The sequence below is a fragment of the Hypanus sabinus genome, chromosome 6 (genome assembly GCF_030144855.1).
Source record: "Hypanus sabinus isolate sHypSab1 chromosome 6, sHypSab1.hap1, whole genome shotgun sequence".
Lineage (NCBI taxonomy): Eukaryota > Metazoa > Chordata > Chondrichthyes > Myliobatiformes > Dasyatidae > Hypanus > Hypanus sabinus.
The window spans coordinates 13,860,389-13,882,539 of NC_082711.1; the positions used below are offsets into that span (position 1 = coordinate 13,860,389).

At 46.7% G+C, this 22,151-nt stretch overlaps 1 protein-coding gene across 1 annotated transcript in view; it reads right to left on the reverse strand.

Annotated features, from left to right (window-relative positions):
* LOC132395318 (vasoactive intestinal polypeptide receptor-like) overlaps positions 1-22,151 on the reverse strand; it is a 68,219-nt gene that overhangs the window by 23,275 nt on the left and 22,793 nt on the right. Inside the window, exons 4-9 of the mRNA XM_059971731.1 lie at positions 20,725-20,825; positions 12,622-12,719; positions 11,844-11,973; positions 9,870-10,023; positions 9,022-9,082; positions 2,529-2,598 (exon numbers count right to left, since the gene is read on the reverse strand). Coding sequence (XP_059827714.1) covers positions 2,529-2,598; positions 9,022-9,082; positions 9,870-10,023; positions 11,844-11,973; positions 12,622-12,719; positions 20,725-20,825 — 614 coding nt within the window. The remainder of the gene's footprint in view (positions 1-2,528; positions 2,599-9,021; positions 9,083-9,869; positions 10,024-11,843; positions 11,974-12,621; positions 12,720-20,724; positions 20,826-22,151) is intronic.

The window sequence follows — 22,151 nt, forward strand, 5'->3', positions numbered from 1 at the left end:
GTAAAGGGAAAAAATTCACTGGTGGGAGTTGTCTATCGGCCACCGAATAACATTACAGTGGCACAGGCAGTAAACCGAGAATTATCCGAGGCATGTGAGAATGGAACAACAGTTATCATGGGGGACTCTAACGCACATAGGTTGGGTGAATCAAGTTGGTCAAGGCAGTCTTGAGGAGGACTCCATAGAATGCATCCATGATGGCTTTCTTGAGCAGCATGTTACTGAACCTACAGGGGAATGTGCTATCTTAGGTCTGGTCCTGTGCAATGAGACTGGTAAAATTAGTGATCTTGTAGTTAGGGATCCTCTCTGAAAGAGTGATCACAGTGTGAATGAGTTTCTCATACAAATGAAGGGTGCAATAGTTCAATCTAAAACCAGTGAATTTTGCCTAAACAATGGAGATTACAATGGGATAAGGAAGGATTTGGCTAGTGTAGACTGTGAACACAGGCTGTATGGTGGGAGGTTGAGGAACAGTGGAAGACATTCAAAGAGATTTTTCACAGTGTTCAACAAAAGTATATTCCAGTTAAAGGTGAGGACAGTAAGGGTGGGAGAGCCAGCCTTGGATAACTAAGGAAATATAAGAAGGCATCAAACTAAAAGCCCATGCATACAAAGCCACCTAGTGGGAACTGGAAGATCAGGAAAACTTTAAAACAACAAGTAACCACTAAGTGAGAAATAAATAAAGGGAAGATAGTGAAAATAAACTAGCACAAATTATAAAAACAGTTAGTAAATGTTTAAAGCGAAAAAGGGTGGCTAAAATGAAGGTAGGTCCCTTGGAGGACGAGAAGGGGGAATTGATATTGGGCAATGAGGAAGTGGCAGAGGCTTTGAATGACTATTTTGTGTCAGTTTTCACGGTGGAAAACACATCTGACATGCCAAACAGAGACGTTATGGATGTGATGGGAGGCGAGGACCTCGATACTATAGCTATCACTAAAGAGGGAGTGCTGAGCAAACTTGAGGGCCTGAAGATAGACAAGGCCCCTGGTTCTGACGGAATGCACCCCAGGGTGCTGAAGGAAATGGCCGAGGTTATAGTGGAGGCTTTGGTGATGATTTACCAAAATTCTCTGGACTCTGGGCAAGTCCTGGCAGATTGGAAGATGGTAAATGTCACACCACTGTTCAAGAAAGGATGTAGGCAAAAGGCAGGTAACTATAGGCCAGTTAGTTTAACATCTGCAGTTGGGAAAATGCTTGAAGCTATCATTAAAGAAGGAATAGTGAGGCATCTGGAAAGAAAGGGATCCATCAGGCAGACGCAGGATGGATTCAGCAAAGGCAGGTCTTGTTTGACAAACTTACTGGAGTTCTTTGAGGATATAACGAGCGCAGCGCATAGAGGGGAACAGTTGGACATTATTGACTTGGATTTCCAGAAGGCGTTTGATGAGGTGCCACACAAAAGATCCATAAGATAAGGATGCATGGAGTTGAGGGTGATGTATTAACATGGACAGAGGATTGGTTAACTAATAGAAAGCAGAGAGTTGGGATCCATGTGTGTTACACTGGTTGGCAATCAGTGGTGAGTGATGTCCCTCAGGGGTCGGTGCTAGGCCCGTAACTGTTCACAATATACATTAGCGACCTGGAAGGGGGGACCGAGTGTAGCGTACTGAAGTTTGCTGATGATACTAAATTGAGTGGATAAGCAAATTGTGCAGAAGATATGGAGAGACTGCAGAGAGATATAGATAGGTTAAGTGAGTGGACAGGGGTCTGGCAGATGGAATACGATGTTAGTAAGTGTGAGGTCATCCACTTTGGAAGGAAAAATTAAAGAGCAGATTATTATTAGAAGTTCGAGGCATAGAGTTATTTAAAATGAATTCATAGACAATGGGAAGCCCTTCAGCCCACAATATTGTGACAACCTTTTGACCTACTCCAAGATCAATCTAACCTTTTCCTCCCACACAGTCCTCAATTTTTCTTTCATCTTTGTGACTAAGTTTCTTAAATGCCCCTAACGTATCTGCCTCTACCTCATCTGGCAGAACGTTCCACTCACCCACCACTCTCCGTGTAAAAAAACACTTAACTCTGGCATCCTCCCTGTGCTTTTGTCCAATCGCCTTAAAATGACTGCCCCTTGTTTTAGATCGTGTACTGTTGTGATGAAATAATCTGCCCGGATGGCACGCAAGACAAACTTGCAGATTACCTCACGACACGAGACGATAAACCAATTTAACTCAGCTTACTTTAAGTTATTTTATTTATTGAGATACAATGTGGAACTGGCCCTTCTAGTGCTTTGAGCCATGCCACACAACAATCCCGATTCGATCCGAGCCTCATCAGGGGACAATTCACAGTGATCAATTAACCTATTGACTGGAAGGTCTTTGGACTGCGGGAGGAAACTCAAGTGGTCACAGGGAGAATGTACTAACTCCTTACAGACCATGGTAGGAATGCTTAATACAAACCTGGGTATAATAAATCATCAAACTTCACACATTTACTCATTTAGTTTTTAAAAAATAAAAATTTTGACTTACGACAACTGGAAGCAACATCACGCCTCTTATGGTCCACCAGGTATATTGGCTCCTATTGTTCTCCCAACATCTGGAAAGGAAGCAAACTGTTATAAAGATTAGCAATTTTGTGCAGAGTAACACACACCAAATGTGGAAGGAACTCAGCAGGTCAGGCAGCATTGATGGGAGGGAATAAACAGATGATGTTTCAGGCAGAGACCCTTCATCCAGACTGGAAAGGAAGGGGGAAGAAGCCAGAATGAGATGGTGTGGGGAGGGGAAGGAGTACAAGCTGGCAAAACTGAGACCAAGTGAGGGGGAAGGTGGGGAGAAGCAAGAAGTTGGGAGGTGATAGGTGGAAGAGGTAAAGAGCTGAAGAAGAAGGAATCTGATAGGAGAGGGCAGTGGACCATGCAGGAAAGGGAAGGAACAGAGACAGCAGAGAGAGGTGATAGGCAGCTGATGAGAAGAGTGACAGTGAAAGGGGAGACAGAATGGGAAATGGAGAAAGAGAAGAGGGACGGGGGGGGGGGAGGAGTTTCCTCTCCAATCAGATGCACAAGTGTACAGACTGTGTGATTAATTGTGTATGCAGAAGACACCCCAGGTGAATTTCTTCTTCAAATGCCCCACCCCTGCACTCCTGCCCTGTCCATTCAGAAAGCATGCTGGCTTTCAATAATCACAAGCATCACGTATGCCAGTGATATTAAACCTGACTGATTCTGACTGAATAAACACGAGGAAATCTGCAGATGCTGGAAATTCAAAAAACACACACAAAATGCTGGTGGAACACAGCAGGCCAGGCATCATCTATAAGGAGAAGCACTGTCGACGTTTTGGGCCGAGACCCTTCACCAGGACTAACCGAAAGGAAAGATAGTAAGAGATTTGAAAGTAGAGGGGGGAGGGGGAAATGCAAAATGATCAGAGAAGACCGGAGGGGGGTGGGGTGAAGCCAAGAGCTGGAAAGGTGATTGGCAAAAGTGATACAGAGCTGGAGAAGGGAAAGGATCATGGGACGGGAGGCCTCGGGAGAAAAAAAGGGGGGAGGGGAGCACCAGAGGGAGATGGAGAACAGGCAAGGAGTGATGGGCAGAGAGAGAGAAAAAACAAAAATGGGGACCTGATGCAGACTGGGAGACCGTTTCGCTGAACACCTATGCTTTGTCCACCAGAGAAAGCAGGATCTCCCAGTGGCCACACATTTTAATTCCATGTCCCATTCCCATTCTGATATGTCTATCCATGGCCTCCTCTACTGTCAAGATGAATCCAAACTCAGGTTGGAGGAACAACACCTTACATACCGGCTGGGTAGCCTCCAACCTGATGGCAATAACATTGACTTCTCTAACTTCCGTTAATGCCCCTCCTCCCCTTCTTACCCCATCCCTGACATATTTAGTTGTTTGTTTTTTCTCTCTCTGCCCATCACTCTGCCTGTTCTCCATCTCCTTCTGGTGCTCCCCCCCTCCTCCTTTCTCCCGAGGCCTCCCGTCCCATGATCCTTTCCCTTCTCCAGCTCTGTGTCACTTTTGCCAATCACCTTTCCAGCTCTTAGCTTCATCCCACCCCCTCCGGTCCTCTCCTATCATTTCACATTTCCCCCTCCCCCCACTACTTTCAAATCTCTTACTATCTTTCCTTTCGGTTAGTCCTGACGAAGGGTCTCAGCCCAAAACGTCGACAGCGCTTCTCCCTATCGATGCTGCCTGGCCTGCTGCGTTCCACCAGCACTTTGTGTGTGTTGATTCTGACTGATCCCTGTGGCTCACCAATGAACACAGGCCTCCAATCATTAAAACAAAGCTTCACTACTGTCATACCTCGCATTCAGTCCTCTGTGCACTTCCAGATAAAGTCCGTGACAGCTGAGGCATACTCTTCGAGGTGAGCTGCTGAGTCCTTGAATACCAACCAGTCCACCGATTCAAAGCAGTCACAGAGGACCTCATCCGTTTCCTCTGTCCAACGCGACAGGGGGTGAATTCCTGTGGCAGATAGTAGGGACGACACTTCACCGACAGATGTTCCAGGTCCGGACTGCAGGAGCTTGTCAGTGCCACTGTGTCCGAGCACCACGCAGGGTTGATCAGTAGGCAGACTCCACCTCCCTTCGTCTTGCCAGAAGACGCTGTGCGGTCCATCGGATGGATCGAAAATCCCTCTGGTCGGATGGCACAGTTGGGGGTGGCAGGGGAGAACCAGGTCTCTGTGAAACAGAACACACAGCAGTTCTGCATCTCCCTGCAGTAGGTGAGTCTCTGGAACCTGGGTCTTCTCACTCAGATCTGCAGCTGGATCTCCAACTTCCTCACAGACAGGACCCAGGCTGTAAAACTAAGGGACAAGCTCTCCTGTACAATCACTCTGAGCCCCGGTGCCCTACAAGGCTGTGTACTCAGCCCCCTGCTGTACTCACTGTACACCCATGACTGTGTAGCCAAGTTTCCATCGAACTCTATATATAAGTTTGCTGATGACATCACAATTGTCAGCCGTATCTCAGGTAATGATGAGTCTGAGTACAGAGAGGAAATTAAGAACCTGGTGGCATGGTGCGAAGACAATAACCTATCCCGCAACGTCAGCAAGACGAAGGAACTGGTTGTTGACTTCAGAAGGAGTAGCGGACCGCACAACCCCATCTACATCGGTGGTGCACAGGTGGAACAGGTCAAAAGCTTTAAGTTCCTCGGGGTGAATATCACAAATGACCTGACTTGGTCTAACCAAGCAGAGTCCACTGCCAAGAAGGCCCACCAGCGCCTTTACTTCCTGAGAAAGCTGAAGAAATTTGGCCTGTCCCCTAAAACCCTCACTAATTTTTATAGGTGCACCGTAGAAAGCATTCTTCTAGGATGCATCACAACCTGGTATGGAAGTTGTCCTGCCCAAGACCGGAAGAAGCTGCAGAAGATCGTGAACATAGCCCAGCACATCACACAAACCAATCTTCCATCCTTGGACTCACTTTACATCGCATGCTGTCGGAGCAGTGCTGCCAGGATAATCAAGGACACGACCCACCCAGCCAACACACTTTTTGTCCCTCTTCCCTCCGGGAGAAGGTTCAGGAGCTTGAAGACTCATACGGCCAGATTTGGGAACAGCTTCTTTCCAACTGTGATAAGACTGCTGAACGGATCCTGACCCGGATCTGGGCCGTACCTCCCAAATATCCGGACCTGACTTGCACTACCTGACTTTCCCTTTTATATTTTCTAATTCTGATTTATAATTTAAATTGTTTATTATATTTACTTGGATTTTTACTTCAGGGAGCACAAAGCGCAGAATCAAATATCGCTGTAATGATTGTACACTCTAGTATCAATTGTTTGGTGACAATAAAGTAAAGGTACGTGTGGGACTCGAGGGACTGAGTAATGGAAAGAGATTGGAGTTACGGGGAGAGGTCGGTCAGTGACTGAGTTACGGGGAGAGGTCGGTCAGAGACTGAGTTACGGGGAGAGGTCGGTCAGACTGAGTTACGGGGAGAGGTCGGTCAGAGACTGAGTTACGGGGAGAGGTCGGTCAGTGACTGAGTTACGGGGAGAGGTCGGTCAGTGACTGAGTTACGGGGAGCGGTCGGTCAGACTGAGTTACGGGGAGAGGTCGGTCAGAGACTGAGTTACGGGGAGCGGTCGGTCAGTGACTGAGTTACGGGGAGAGGTCGGTCAGTGACTGAGTTACGGGGAGAGGTCGGTCAGACTGAGTTACGGGGAGAGGTCGGTCAGTGACTGAGTTACGGGGAGAGGTCGGTCAGACTGAGTTACGGGGAGAGGTCGGTCAGACTGAGTTACGGGGAGAGGTCGGTCAGTGACTGAGTTACGGGGAGAGGTCGGTCAGTGACTGAGTTACGGGGAGAGGTCGGTCAGTGACTGAGTTACGGGGAGCGGTCGGTCAGACTGAGTTACGGGGAGAGGTCGGTCAGTGACTGAGTTACGGGGAGCGGTCGGTCAGTGACTGAGTTACGGGGAGAGGTCGGTCAGTGACTGAGTTACGGGGAGAGGTCGGTCAGTGACTGAGTTACGGGGAGAGGTCGGTCAGACTGAGTTACGGGGAGCGGTCGGTCAGACTGAGTTACGGGGAGAGGTCGGTCAGTGACTGAGTTACGGGGAGAGGTCGGTCAGTGACTGAGTAACGGGGAGAGGTCGGTCAGACTGAGTTACGGGGAGAGGTCGGTCAGAGACTGAGTTACGGGGAGAGTCGGTCAGTGACTGAGTTACGGGGAGAGGTCGGTCAGACTGAGTAACGGGGAGAGGTCGGTCAGACTGAGTTACGGGGAGAGGTCGGTCAGTGACTGAGTAACGGGGAGAGGTCGGTCAGTGACTGAGTAACGGGGAGAGGTCGGTCAGTGACTGAGTAACGGGGAGAGGTCGGTCAGTGACTGAGTTACGGGGAGAGGTCGGTCAGTGACTGAGTTACGGGGAGAGGTCGGTCAGACTGAGTAACGGGGAGAGGTCGGTCAGACTGAGTTACGGGGAGAGGTCGGTCAGTGACTGAGTTACGGGGAGAGTCGGTCAGTGACTGAGTTACGGGGAGAGGTCGGTCAGTGACTGAGTTACGGGGAGAGGTCGATCAGACTGAGTTACGGGGAGAGGTCGGTCAGTGACTGAGTTACGGGGAGAGGTCTGTCAGAGACTGAGTTACGGGGAGAGGTCGGTCAGTGACTGAGTTACGGGGAGAGGTCGGTCAGACTGAGTTACAGGGAGAGGTCGGTCAGTGACTGAGTTACGGGGAGAGGTCGGTCAGAGACTGAGTTACGGGGAGAGGTCGGTCAGTGACTGAGTTACGGGGAGAGGTCGGTCAGTGACTGAGTTACGGGGAGAGGTCGGTCAGTGACTGAGTTACGGGGAGAGGTCGATCAGTGACTGAGTTACAGGGAGAGGTCGGTCAGACTGAGTTACGGGGAGAGGTCGGTCAGTGACTGAGTTACGGGGAGAGGTCGGTCAGTGACTGAGTTACGGGGAGAGGTCGGTCAGTGACTGAGTTACGGGGAGAGGTCGGTCAGTGACTGAGTTACTGGGAGAGGTCGGTCAGACTGAGTTACGGGGAGAGGTCGGTCAGTGACTGAGTTACGGGGAGAGGTCGGTCAGACTGAGTTACGGGGAGAGGTCGGTCAGTGACTGAGTTACGGGGAGAGGTCGGTCAGTGACTGAGTTACGGGGAGAGGTCGATCAGTGACTGAGTTACGGGGAGAGGTCGGTCAGACTGAGTTACGGGGAGAGGTCGGTCAGTGACTGAGTTACGGGGAGAGGTCGGTCAGACTGAGTTACGGGGAGAGGTCGGTCAGACAGAGTTACGGGGAGAGGTCGGTCAGACAGAGTTACTGGGAGAGGTCGGTCAGTGACTGAGTTACGGGGAGAGGTCGATCAGTGACTGAGTTACGGGGAGAGGTCGGTCAGTGACTGAGTTACGGGGAGAGGTCGGTCAGTGACTGAGTTACGGGGAGAGGTCGATCAGTGACTGAGTTACGGGGAGAGGTCGGTCAGACTGAGTTACAGGGAGAGGTCGGTCAGTGACTGAGTTACGGGGAGAGGTCGATCAGAGACTGAGTTACGGGGAGAGGTCGATCAGTGACTGAGTTACGGGGAGAGGTCGATCAGTGACTGAGTTACGGGGAGAGGTCGATCAGAGACTGAGTTACGGGGAGAGGTCGGTCAGTGACTGAGTTACGGGGAGAGGTCGGTCAGTGACTGAGTTACGGGGAGAGGTCGGTCAGTGACTGAGTTACGGGGAGAGGTCGATCAGACTGAGTTACGGGGAGAGGTCGGTCAGTGACTGAGTTACGGGGAGAGGTCGATCAGTGACTGAGTTACGGGGAGAGGTCGGTCAGTGACTGAGTTACGGGGAGAGGTCGGTCAGTGACTGAGTAACGGGGAGAGGTCGGTCAGTGACTGAGTAACGGGGAGAGGTCGGTCAGTGACTGAGTTACGGGGAGAGGTCGGTCAGTGACTGAGTTACGGGGAGAGGTCGGTCAGTGACTGAGTTACGGGGAGAGGTCGGTCAGTGACTGAGTTACGGGGAGAGGTCGGTCAGTGACTGAGTTACGGGGAGAGGTTGGTCAGACTGAGTTACGGGGAGAGGTCGGTCAGTGACTGAGTTACGGGGAGAGGTCGGTCAGTGACTGAGTTACGGGGAGAGGTCGATCAGTGACTGAGTTACGGGGAGAGGTCAAGCAGATTAGAACTTTTCTTATTGAAGCCTCCGTGAATGTGCTGTGATCTTTCAGATCTTGATACTGTGAGAGGTATCTATCCAGCCTATCGGGGGGAAACCCACACAGGCTCAGGGATAACGTACAAACTCCTTACAGACAGCTGAGTTGAATCCTACACGACCGTGATGCCCAAACATTACCCACCGTTACCTGAAAATTTTTGTAATTCCATTCTCAGATACCAGAAGGTGTGAAATCACTTATGTAGTGTAATGTGATGCATCATGCAAAAAAAGCTCACCAGCATAGAATCTGCTTTTAGAAATAATTTTCACTTACCGTACATTGTCAGTAAACCTCTTTAGGATGACCCAGATTGTTACTACAACACTCGGTGTACCTGTTGTGAGGAAGACGTGAAAATCTGATCAGGGAAGAGTCATTGTGCAATGCCACAGCTTTCTGATTGGATATTTGTCACTGCTATCCAGCAGTTAGAATCGGGCACTAGTAGCTGACATTTTTCCCCCTCCCTGAATGCTGTCGTCCCTGTCCCATGCTCGTACCCCTGTCTTAGCTCCACCCCTTTGCTTGGGTTGCTCTGAAGAGTGAAGATAGTTTAAGGGGATGAGGAGAGTGGTAGCCAGGGAAGTTGGGGACAGCCAGCCGATCTTCTTCATTCAAAAGTTGTATAAAACTTCCCCTGCTCCCCTTCTCTGCCAATGTGTGCTGCTTTAATGATCAAGAACTGGTCAAAATCTTTACTGATTTGAATTGTGAAGGAAGATTAGATTTTTAAGAAAATGATTAGTTCTTCTTGTCACATGGACAGTGAAATGTGTGTCTTTTGTCAGTGAGGATGGATCTGGGGGCAGCCCACAAGAGTGGCCAGGCTTCCAGAGCCAACTTACTGACCCTCACCCGTACGTCTTTGAAAGGAGCAGCTGGTGGAAATCCACACAGTGACAAACTCTTTACTGACAGTCGTGGGGTTTGAAACCCTCCCCCCCCAATCTTACAGCTGGTGCTGCAAAGCATTGAGCTAACCGCTAACCTACCCTGACACAGAAATCACATCCCACCCCGGCTTTCACAAGAGAAATAAATGCTCCGGCCCCTCCCAAGGCGAGCGAACCACCACCGTCCCCCCAAGCCCCGAAGCAGGAAAGAAGACTGGAAGTACCAACCCCAGCCGATCAGGCAGTAGCACCAGAAGTACTTGGTGTGGGACACGAAGGTGAGGCTGAGCAGCAACTGCAGGTACAGCCCTTCCACCAGAAACCACGAGCTGTTAGCCAGAATGCTAAAATGAAAGAACACAATGGCTCCTTTGCACGTGACCTGCAGGGCCAGAAGACGAGCAGTGAGTTACACTGGGCCACCCACCTCATGGTCCTCACCCTGTCACAGAGGGTGTGCAGTGGCCTCAGCCCAATACACCACAGGCACATCCCTCCCCACCACCAGGAGGCGCTGCCTCAAAGAGAGCAGCGTCCACCATCAAACACCCTCACCACCTGGGTCGTGCCACCTTCTCGCAGCGGACAGCGGGCACGAGGTACCGAAGCCTGAAGTCCCACACGACCATGTTCAACTACAGCTACATCCCTTCAACAACGTGGCCCTTGAACCAACCTTCGTAACCCTAATCGCTAGTTTAATGAGGAAACTATGTTCTGTGTCAACCTTGACTGACGAAGGCACAGAGAACACAACAGCACTTATCGGTTGTGACAGCCAATATAAACCGACTCCAGGATCAATCTAACCCTTCCCTCCTGCACAGCCCATAAACCTCCATTTTTCTAAATGTGCCTACCGAAGGGTTTTTAAAATATATCTAACGCATTTGCCTCTAACACCACCCTAATAGAGCAGCACATTCCACTACCCACCACTCTCTGTAAACGTCCTACCCCCTGACATCCCCAATAAACTTGCTCCACTCACCTTCAACAGATGCTCTCTGGTATTAAAACTACTGTCTGCAGCCCACGGAACGTCACCAATCATCACCGTCGCCATCTTGTTATTATCCCTCAACCATCAGGCTCTTCAACCAGTGGGGATAACTTGCCCCATCACTGAAATGTTCCCACAACCTATGGACTCACTTTCCAGCACTCCCATGTTCTCAATATTTATTGCTTATTTATTTATTTATTATTATTATTATTTCTTTGTTTTTGTATTTGCAGTTTGTTGACTTTTGCACACCGGTTGAATGCCCAAGTTGGTGTGGTTTTTTTTATTGATTCTGTTATGGATTTATTGAGTATGCCCACAAGAAAATTAATCTCAGGGTTGACGAATCTATGGTGATGTGTGTACTTTGATAATAACTTTACTTTGAACTTTGGTATTAGCTACCTTTGGGAAAAGGCCACTGGCTGTCTGCTTTCTCTGTGCGTCTTATCATCTTGTACACCTCTATCAAGTCACCTTTCATCCTCCAATGAGAAAAGCCCGAGCTCACTCAACCTATCCTCATAAGACGTGCTCCCTGATTCAGGCGGTACATCTCCCCTGCACCTTCCTGAAGCTTCCAGATCCCAAGACCATAAGGCCATCAGACACAGGAGCAGAATTCGGCCATTTGGCCCATTGAGTCTGCTCCACCATTCCATCATGGCTGACATACTATCCCTCTCAGCCCAAATCTCCTGCCTTCTCCCCATAACCTTTGATACCCTGACTAATCAAGAGCCCATCAGCCTCCAATATTAATATGCCCAATGACTTGTCCTCCACAGCTGTCTGTGGCAATGAATTCCAGAGATGCCCCACCATCTGGCTCCTCAGATGTCTCACCCTCCTCACATCTGTTCCAAAGGGACACCCTTCTATTCTGAGGCTGTGTCCTCTGGTCCTAGACTCCCCACTAATGGAACCATCCTCCCCATGTCCACTCAATCTAGGCCTTTCAATATTCAATGGGTTTCAATGAGATCCTTCTCATTCTTCTAAATTCCTCATTCTCTTAAATCTTTCCTATAACCAGGTGACTGGAAATGAACACAATGCTCCAAGTGTCAACTGGTTCCCTGGGGAGAAACTCTACAACATCCGAATAGAAGCTGTGGAACCTTCCGACTGACAGAGTCTCGGTTCTGGTAAATGTGGAAATCCCATCATCGGTAAGATGCAGAGGGAGATCATACCGTGGGAGCAGCGCAGCGGTTGTCATTGCTGGAGAACAAGACAATGTCCTTGATGAAGGACGACATCGCTCGGAGGATAAAGGAGATAAAGAAGTTCACGTGGATGTAGTTCCGAGTGCAGTGCAATTTCCTGAGTGGGGAGAGACACGTAATTAGTCACACATGAGATGCATTGAACAAGAGCAATTCTGCACTGCCAACATGGAGAGTATCCTCACATCAGCTATTACTGTCTGGTTGGTGCAGCATCCTCTCACAACGTACAAAAACTGTCAGGCCATTGTCTGCAGTCTACCATCGCTGCCGATAAACAAGTGGGCTGGAAAAATCATTGCGGACATGTCCCATCCTGCAAGCTGCCTTTTCCAAAAGCTCCCTTCTGAAAAGTGCGACTGGGCTATTGAAACAAAAATCTCATACTATCCTAAAAGTTTTTTCCCCCAAGCAATTAATTTGATCAACCATTCTAGTTACTCACCCCACTCCTCTCTATTACCCCAGTCACTGCACTGATAACACTTTAAACCACTTTTTATAAGGCTGTTTACATTGTAAATACATGCTGGTATTTATGCGTCTATGCACATTTTATTCCGGATCCGTACTTTAACCCTGAACTTTATATTTTATATGTTTTTTATTCTTTATAATTACTTAATGTTGTCTTTTGTTACATGTCATGCCAACATACTGCAACAGATTCCTAATACATGTGAATGTATATGGCAAATAAAGCTGATCCCTGAAGTCACAATAGTAAATGTTTCAAAGCTCTTACCTGAAGGCCGTGAAGATTATAATAGCAGAAACCAAGGCAATTATGGATGTTGCATATCCGGCAGTGTACACTTGTTTCAAGAAGAGAAGCGAGGAAACCTAGTTGAATGATAAAAATACATTTTCAAAGGTGTGTCATGTCAAACAAGCAAGTTGTTTCAGAGAAGAGTACAAGTTAGAGAGCAGTTAGACTCTAGAACCATAGAACACTACAGCACAGTACAGGCCCTTCAGCCCTCCATGTTGTGCTGACCCATATAATCCTTAAAAAAAAGTACTAAACCCACATTACCCCATAACCCACTATTTTCCTTTCATCTATGTGCCTGTCCAAGAGGCTCTTAAATACCCCTAATGTTTTAGCCTCCACCACCATTCCTGGCAAGTCATTCCAGGCACCCACAACCCTGTGTAAAAAAACTTACCCCTGATGTCTCCCCTAAACTTCCCTCCCTTAATTTTGTACATATGCCCTCTGGTGTTTGCTATTGGTGCCCTGGGAAACAGGTACTGACTATCCACCCTATCTATGCCTCTCATAATCTTGTAGACCTCTATCAAGTCCCCTCTCATCCTTCTATGCTCCAAAGAGAAAAGTCCCAGCTCTGCTAACCTTGCTTCATATGACTTGTTCTCCAATCTAGGCAACATCCTGATAAATCTCCTCTGCACCCTCTCCATTGCTTCCACATCCTTCCTATAATGAGGTGACCAGAATTGAACACAATACCCTAAGTGCGGTCTCACCAGAGATTTGTAGAGTTGCAACATGACCTCTCTACTCTTGAACTCAATCCCCCTGTTAATGAAGCCTAGTATCCCATAGGCCTTCTTAACTACCCTATCAACCCGTCCAGCGACTTTGAGGGATGTATGGATTTGAACTTCAAGGTCCCTCTGTTTATCCCCACTCTTAAGCAACCGACCATTAACCCTGTACTCAGCCTTCTGGTTTGTCCTTCCAAAATGCATCATCTCACACTTATCTGGATTGAACTCCATCTGCCACTTTTCTGCCCAACTCTGCATCCTGTCTATATCCTCTTGTAACCTTCGACAACCCACAGCTCCATCCACAACTCCTCCAATCTTCGTGTCATCCGCAAACTTACTCACCTATCCTTCCGCCTCTTCATCCAGGTCATTTTATAAAAATCACAAAGAGCAGGGGTCCCAGGACAAATCCTTGTGGCACTCCACTAGTCACCAACCTCCAGGCAGAATACTTTCCCTCCACTACTACCCTCTGCTTTCTTCCTGTAAGCCAATTTTTTATCCAAACAGCCAAGGTTCCTCTGATCCCATGCCTCATGACTTTCTGGATGAGTCTCTCGTGGGGCACCTTGTCAAATACCTTGCTAAAATCCATGCAGACCACATCTACCACCCTACCCTCATTAATTTCTTTTGTTACCTCTTCAAAAAACTCAATTAGGCTCATGAGCCACGACCTTCCCTTCACAAAGCCATGTTGACTATCCATGAATAGACTGTACTTCTCCAAATGCTCATAGATCCTATCCTTAAAAATCCTTTCCAATAATTTGCAGACCACTGACATGAGACTCACCAGTCTATAGTTTTCAGGATTCTCCCCTATTACCTTTTTTTAAACAAGAGAACTACATTTGCCATTCTCCAATCCTCCGGCACCTCCCCTGCAGCCAAAGAGGATTCAAAGATCATAGCTACTGCTCCAGCGATCTCTTCTCTCACTTCCCACAGCAGCCTGGGGTATTTTACATCTGGCCCTGGGGACTTATCAATCTTGATGATTTTAAGAAGATCCAACACTTCTTCCTTAATCTCCACATTGTCCACCACACGGACCTGCTCTATTTCGACCTCACCCTGATCAAGGTCCTTTTCACTTGTGAATACTGAAGCAAAGTATTCATTTAGGACCTCCCCAACTCCTCCGCCTCCAGGCAAATGTTGCCTTCTTTATCCTTCAGCAGCCCCACCTTCATTCTTCCTCATCCTTCTGTTCTTCACATTTGCACAGAACGCCTTGGGGTTCTCCTTAATCCTACAAGACAAGGCCTTCTCATGCCCCCTTCGAGCTCTCCTAAATCCTTTCTTAAACTCCTTCCGGGCTACCCTATATTTCTCATAGCCCCTCCTACTTCCTGCTTCCTATATCTAACATATGCTTCCTTTTTCCTCTTGATGAGTTGCCTCACATGTTTCGTCAGCCACAGTTCCCTTTCCCCACCATTTTTTCCTTGTCTCAGTGGGACAAACCTATCCTGAACCCAGCTCAAGTGGTCCCTAAACTTCCTCCACATTACTTGTGTGCTTTCCCCTTTGAACATCTGTTTCCAATTTGCTCTTGCTAGTTCCTGCCTCATCCCTTCAAAGTTAGCCCTTCCCCAGTTAAGCACTTTCCCATTTTGTCTGTTTGTATCCCTTTCCAGAGCTATGCTGAAGCTAAGGGAGTTGTGGTCACTCTCACCAAAATGCTCCCCCACCAAGAGGTCTGTCACCTGACCAGGTTCATTACCCAGAACTAGATCCAGTATGGCCTCTCCTCCCGTCCGCCGGTCCACATACTGTGTCAGGAATCCTTCTTGAACACACCTGACAAATTCAACCCCATCTATCCCCCTTGCACTCAGGAGGTGCCAGTCAATATAAGGGAAGTTGAAATCACCCAGAACTACTACCCTGGATTTCCTGCTCCATTCTAAAATCTGCCTGGTTATCTGCTCCTCTGTGTCCCGAGGGCTATTTGGGGGCCTGTAGACTACTTCCAGCACAGTGACTGATCCCTTCCTATTTCTGACTTCCACCCACACTGACTCAGTGGACACTCCCTCTGCAGCATCCTCCCTTTCTACAGCTGTGATACTATCCCTGACCAGTAATGCTACTCCTTCCCCCGGCCCATTTCTACCTCCCATCCTACTCCTTTTAAAACACCTCAACTCCCATTCCTGCATCAGCCAATCCTGCACTTCCTCCAGTCAAGTTTCAGTAACGGCCAGAACGTCATAGTTCCACATACTGGTCCATGCTCTAAGTTCATCCCCTTTATTCCTAATACTCCTAGCATTGAAATAGACACATTTCAACCCCTCTAACTGGCTACATTTATGTTTTGTTCCCTGCCTGTCCTTCCTCACCAACTCAGAACACATAGCATAATGCCCTTGTCCTTTTACCCGAATCTCTGCACTCACATTCTGATTCCCACCCCCCTGCCAAACTAGTTTAAACCCTCCCCAACAGCTGTAGCAAACCTGCCCGCCAGACTTGTTGACTAATTGAGCCTGTTCCACCATCCAAAGAGGTCACATCTCTAGGAAGTTTGGATGGCATCATCACCTGGTGTGGATGGGCCACTGCACAAAGCTGCAGAGGGTTGTAAACTCAGCCACCTCCATTGTGGGCACAAGCCTCCCGACCATCAAAGACATCTTCAAAAGCCATGCCTCAAGATGACCGCATCCATACGAGCAACCTTCAGTATCCGGGACATGCCCTCATCCCATTACTACCATCAAGGAGGAGGTACAGGATCCTCAAGATGTGCACTCAATGCTTTAGGAACAGCTTCTTCTCCTCCTTCATTATATTTCTGAATGGACAAAGAATCCATGTACACTTCCTCACTTTTTTTTGTTCTCTTTTTGCACTACTTATTTTATTTATTTATTGTAATTTATGATATTTTATTATTTATTGCACTGTACCGCTGCTGCAAAACAACAAAGGGACCCTCTATACCAGATGCAGCCACTTAGTGTTGTCCGTGGTAAGTCTGTAGTGATTCTGAACTCACTTTGATTCTTCTACCTCCAGGGATGCTGCTCGACCTGCTGACTTCCTTCAGCAGTTTGTTGCTTTGCTCCAGATTCCGTTTGGCCATTCTCTGCTGACCGCCCTCGCTAACGGGGCATTTTCACCCACAGAACTGCCTCTCAACGGATGTTTTTTCACACCATTCTCTGTAAACTCTAGAGACTGTCATATATGAAAATCCCAGGAAATCAGCACTTTGAGATACTCAAACCACCCCATCTGACACCAACAATCATTCCAGGGTCAAAGTCACTTAAATCATATTTCTTCCTCAATCTGATGTTTGGTCTGAACAACAACTGAACCTCTTGACTATATCTGTATGCCTTTATGCATTGAGTTGGTGTCACAAGATTGACTGATTAGATATTTGCATTAAGGAGCAGGTATACACGTGTACCTAATGAGGTGAACACTGTGTACATTTATGAGAATCTGAACTTGTTCAATCTCGAGAGCTCTTCAACTCCATTAGATGCATCTATCAAGCTGGTCTTGTCACTGTAATACTCGAGACTTGACGAATTATATATTTCCTTCATTCAAGTTAAGCCTGTTCTAACATCTTTACATAATAATATTCATCTAGATGTTTGAGGTGATGATGCATGAAATAAGGCTGTCATTAAGACTGCAGATGTTTCAGAGTGACAGGTGCTGTTTGTCATCTAGATCACCAAGCTGGACGAGAATGTACAAGGATAGTTAATGAGTTTTCTGACGTCACTGGGGTATCAGAATCAGGTTTATCGTCACTGGAATATGTCGTGAATTGGACATTACGGAAAGAATTTTAGCTCTGAATCCTTGTCAAAATGGTTTAGTAGCTGTAACTTATAATATGATTATGAATATACAGTCAGATGTATCAGAAAAAATTAAGAAGGAATGGGAAGAAGAACTTCATTGTCTTATATCCATTGAGCAATGGGAGAAAATTTTACTATTAGCTATTTGTCCTCTATTTGTGCTAAACATGCTCTAATACAATCTAAGGTTGTACATAGAGCTCATATGTCTAAGGATAAACTTGCTCGATTTTATTCTTATGTTAATTCAACCTGTGACAGATGTCATTCTGATGTTGCCTCATTAACCCATATGTTTTGGTCTTGTCCTTGTTTACAAAATTACTGGAAAGATATTTTCAGTATTATTTCAAGAGTTCTGAATATTAATATCCAACCATATCCTTTTACTGCAATATTTGGTTTACCAATGGTGGATAATATCTATACTCTTCATCTCGACGAATGATTGCATTTGTTACACTAATGGCTAGAAGATCTATTCTATTGAATTGGAAAGAAATTAATCCTCCAACTATATTTCAGTGGTTTTCTCAATTAGAAAAAATTAGAAGTGTTGTTTTTGACCCTTCAGTTAAATTTGAAGAAACTTGGAGACCATTTATTCAACATTTTCATATGAGTTGAATTGTCTTTTCCTAAACCTTACTTATATTATCCTTAATTATTTGGATGGAGGTTCGGAGTTATTGGCACTACTGTATATGTACTTAACATTATTCAATGGCCCATGTTGGTTAGTGTTTTTTTTTCTCTTTTCTTTCTGGGGTCTTTTTTTTTCTTTTTATTTCTTTGTTCATCAATGTTATGAGTTTGGGAGGTTATATATTTTTATTATTATATATCTGAATGTCTATTTAAACTATTAATTATGTACTCTCAAACACTTTGTATTCATGTTTCATTTATGTTTGTTTAAAATTAATAAAAAGATTTAAAAAGAAAGGAATATGTCGTGAAACTTCTTGTTTTGCAGCTTCAGTTGAGAGCAATGCATTAAAAAATTGCTATAAGTTCCAATAAGAAATACAAAAAATAAGGAGTGCAAAATTGGAGCAATTTTGAGGTAGAATCTGTGACCACAGGTGACCATGGACTTCAGGAAGTCAGGGGCAAGGGGATGGGCAATGTCAACAGTGTTGAAGATGAGAGGGTTGAAAGCTTTAACTTCCTAGGTGTGAATATCTATGCCAGTCCAACCACAGCCAAAGGAAAGGCTCTCCAGTGCCGTTGTTTGCTTAGGAGGCTAAAGATACTTGGCATGACCCTTTTGACCCATACCAATTTCTACCAAAAGGCACCGCAGAACGCACCCTATCTGGACGCCTAATGCCTAGAACAGCAACTACCCTGCCCATGACTACAAGAAACTACAGGGGGTTGTGGACACAGCTCGGCACATCACAGAAACCAGCCTCCCCTCCATGGACTTGCTGCCTTGGCGATCAAAGACCCCACTCACTCTGGGCATTCTCCCATCGGGCAGAAGATACAAAAGCCAGAATGCACTAACGACAAGGCTCAAGGCAGCTTCTATCCTACTGTTACAAGACTATTGAACGGTTCCCTAGTATAGCTCAGGTATGTCAGTTCCCTAGACTCTTCACCTCACAATCTACCTCATTGTCTTGCACCTTATTGTCTACCTGCACTGTGCTTTCCGTGTAACTGTTACTCCTTTCCCTGGTACTGCATCTACACACTGACATGACGAAATGATCTGTGTGGATGGCAATGTTCTTCACTGTACTGGCAACAACACAACAATTCTATTAAAACTAAACAGCGGACAATGGTGAACGGTACGTCCCTGGGGAGTGTGGTCGAACCGAGAAACCTTGCAGTTCAGGTACGTGGTTCTCTGGATGTGGCGTTACAGGTAAATAGGGTGGTGAAGAAGGCTTCTGGCCAGCTGGCCGTCATCAGCCAGGGCAAGGATGATGTGATTGTACAGGAACGTTAGTGAGGCCACACTCAGACCTCCTCTGCTGTCAAGATGAAGCCACGCTCAGGTTGGAGGAATAATACCTTATATTCCGTCTGGGTAGCCTCCAACCTGATGACATGAACATTGACTTTTCTAACTTCCATTAATGCCCCTCCTCCCCTCCTTACCCCATCCCTGATATATTTAGTTGTCTTTTTCCCCCCTCTTTTTTTTCTCTCTCTGTCCATCACTCTGCCTGTTCTCCATCACCCTCTGGTGCTGCCCTCCCCCCTTCTTTCTCCCTAGGCCTCCCGTCCCATGATCCTTTCCTTTCTCCAGCTCTGTATCCCTTTTGCCAATCTCCTTTCCAGCTCTTAGCTTCATCCCATCCCCTCCTACTTTCAAATTTCTTACTATCTTTCCTTTCAGTTAGTCCTGACGAAGGGTCTCGGCCCGAAACGTCGTCAGTGCTTCTCCTTACAGATGCTGCCTGGCCTGCTGCGTTCCACCAGCATTTTGTGTGTGTTGCTCAGAGTATAGTGTTCAGTTTCGGTCACGCCATTATAGGAAAGATTCTATGAAACTGGACAAAAGGTTTACAAGAACACTGGCAAGACACAAGGACAGGATAGGACTTTATTCCTTGGAGCGTAGGGAGACTGAGGTATTAAGGGGTATAATAAAATCATGTGAGGCAAAGATAGAACATACACAGTCATTTACTTTTGCTTGATGAACTGGAGGACATTGGGTTAAGGTGAAATTTGATAGGAAACTGCAGGGCAGGACGAGTTGCCAGAGGAAGTGGTTGTGGCAGGTCCAATAACAACTCTAAACAGACCGTTGGACAGTCAGCGTGAGTAGACAAAGGAGACATGAAGAGATCGGTCGTGGTAGAAAGCAGGGAGGAGGGAAGGGGAAGGTGTGAGTGGTGTTAGGGTCCCATTGGAGTGAGTGGAATGACAAAAATTGACAAGGACAGTGGGATGAAAGGCGAGAACCAGGCGAGAGGGGAGGGAGAGACCAGTCGTGTGGGAAATTAAGGAAATCCGTCAACAAAAGCAAAGTTTCCCGAGGAAGAAAGACATTGGAGTGGTATTTAGAAGACCACTTGAAAAGCCATGGTACTTAAAGCTGTGGGACAAGGGCTGGAAATTAAAGTAGAGTGAGGTACTGTCCACGCACAGGTAAGTTGGGCTAAAAGGCCTGGTCCTAGGACTCCAGGATTGTAAGCTTTTCTGATTCCCATTCAACAGATGGAACCAGAGAGAATATGAGGGGCATAACTCTGAGGCTTGGAGGGAAGTATAGGAGGAATGTTACTATGCAGAGAGTGCTGGTATACACTGTCGAGGGTTTGGTAGAGCAGATACATTAGGAAACTCTTAGATAAGCACATGGATGGATGAAAGATGGAGGTTTACCTGGGAGGGAAGGGTTAGATTGACCATGAAGTGGGCTAAAAGATCAGCACAATATTGTGGACCAAAGGGCCTGCAGGTTTCTATGTTACAGGTTTTATGGCCAAATGTCAACTATCAAAGGCTTCTTAAAGAACAGGCACCTTGCTGGATTCCGAAAATTCGTCCAGTAATTTGCAAGTGTCCCAGACATCGGGGGTTACGTTACTCCACCCGTTTGCTGTGCAGTTTCGGTACAGCATACCTGAAAAACCACAAGAGGTGAGTGCAGGATTGAAGAGAAACGAACAAACAAGGATGGCCTGTAGGCAGCAGAAACTATCCAATAAATCTCAATAAATCCGCTCATTGCTTTTCGGCAAGATTAACTTCTCTTTGTCACGTGTACATCGTAACCTTGATACACACAGTGAACTGTGTCACGTCAAATCAAATCAACGAGGGTTGGGCTGGGCAACCCACAGCGTCATTACCCTTCCAGTGCCAACATAGCATGCCCACAACTCACTAACCCTCGTCACATGTCATGAGGAAACTGGGACACCTGGAGGAAACCCACACTGGCACGGGGTGAACGTGCAAACTCCTGACAAGCATGCACTTTATCCCATTGAAAAGCTCTGAACTACATCACCTGCATGAAAAGTGCTCTGTAAATAAGGTATTATTTTTTATTATTATTATCCGGGAGAAGGTTCAGGAGCACAAAGATTCTTACGGCCAGGAATAGCTTCTTTCTAACTGTGGTAAGACTGCTGAACAGATCCCGACCCGGATCTGGCCGTACCTTCCAAATATCCAGACCTGACTTGCACTACCTTAACTTTCCCTTTTCTATTTTCAAATTATGATTTATAATTTAATTTTTTATTATATTTACTTTGATTTGTACTTCAGGGAGCATGAAGCGCAGAAACAAATATCGCTGTGGTGATTGTACGCTCTAGTATCAATCGTCTGGTGACAATAAAGTATTTGTATTTGTATTATTATTAGTTTAAGATATGTGGTAATGCAGTTGAATTTACCGCACAAGCTCATTTTAGCACAGTGGACAGTGGCGCAGTGGGTAGAGTCGCTGCCTCACAGCTCCGGTGACCTGTATTCAATCCCCACGTTGGGCGCAGTAGGAGTCGAGATGGCTGCATGATCATTGCTGCTGTCGGTCAATTGATTTGGATGAAAGTGAGATAGGATGGGCAAGTTTGCAGAAGACACAGAACGTGGTGATATTGTTGATTGCATAGATGTTTGCCAAAGGATGCAGCAGGAGATAGAACAGTGACCGATATGGGCAGGGAAGTGGCAAATGGAGTTTAATCTGAGGTGTTGCACTTTGGGAGATCCAACACAAATGGAAAGTGTTGTGCTCAGTTCTGGTCGCCTCATTATAGGAAGGATGTGGAAACCTCAGAGAGGGGGCAGATGCAATTTACCAGAGTGCTTCCTGGATTAGAGATTAGAGACAGCTAGAGAAAGCTCAGGCTTTTCTCTTTAGAGTGAAGGAGGAGGGGAAGTGACTTGTTAGAGGTGCTCAAAATGATAAGAGGCATAGATTGAGTGGATAGCC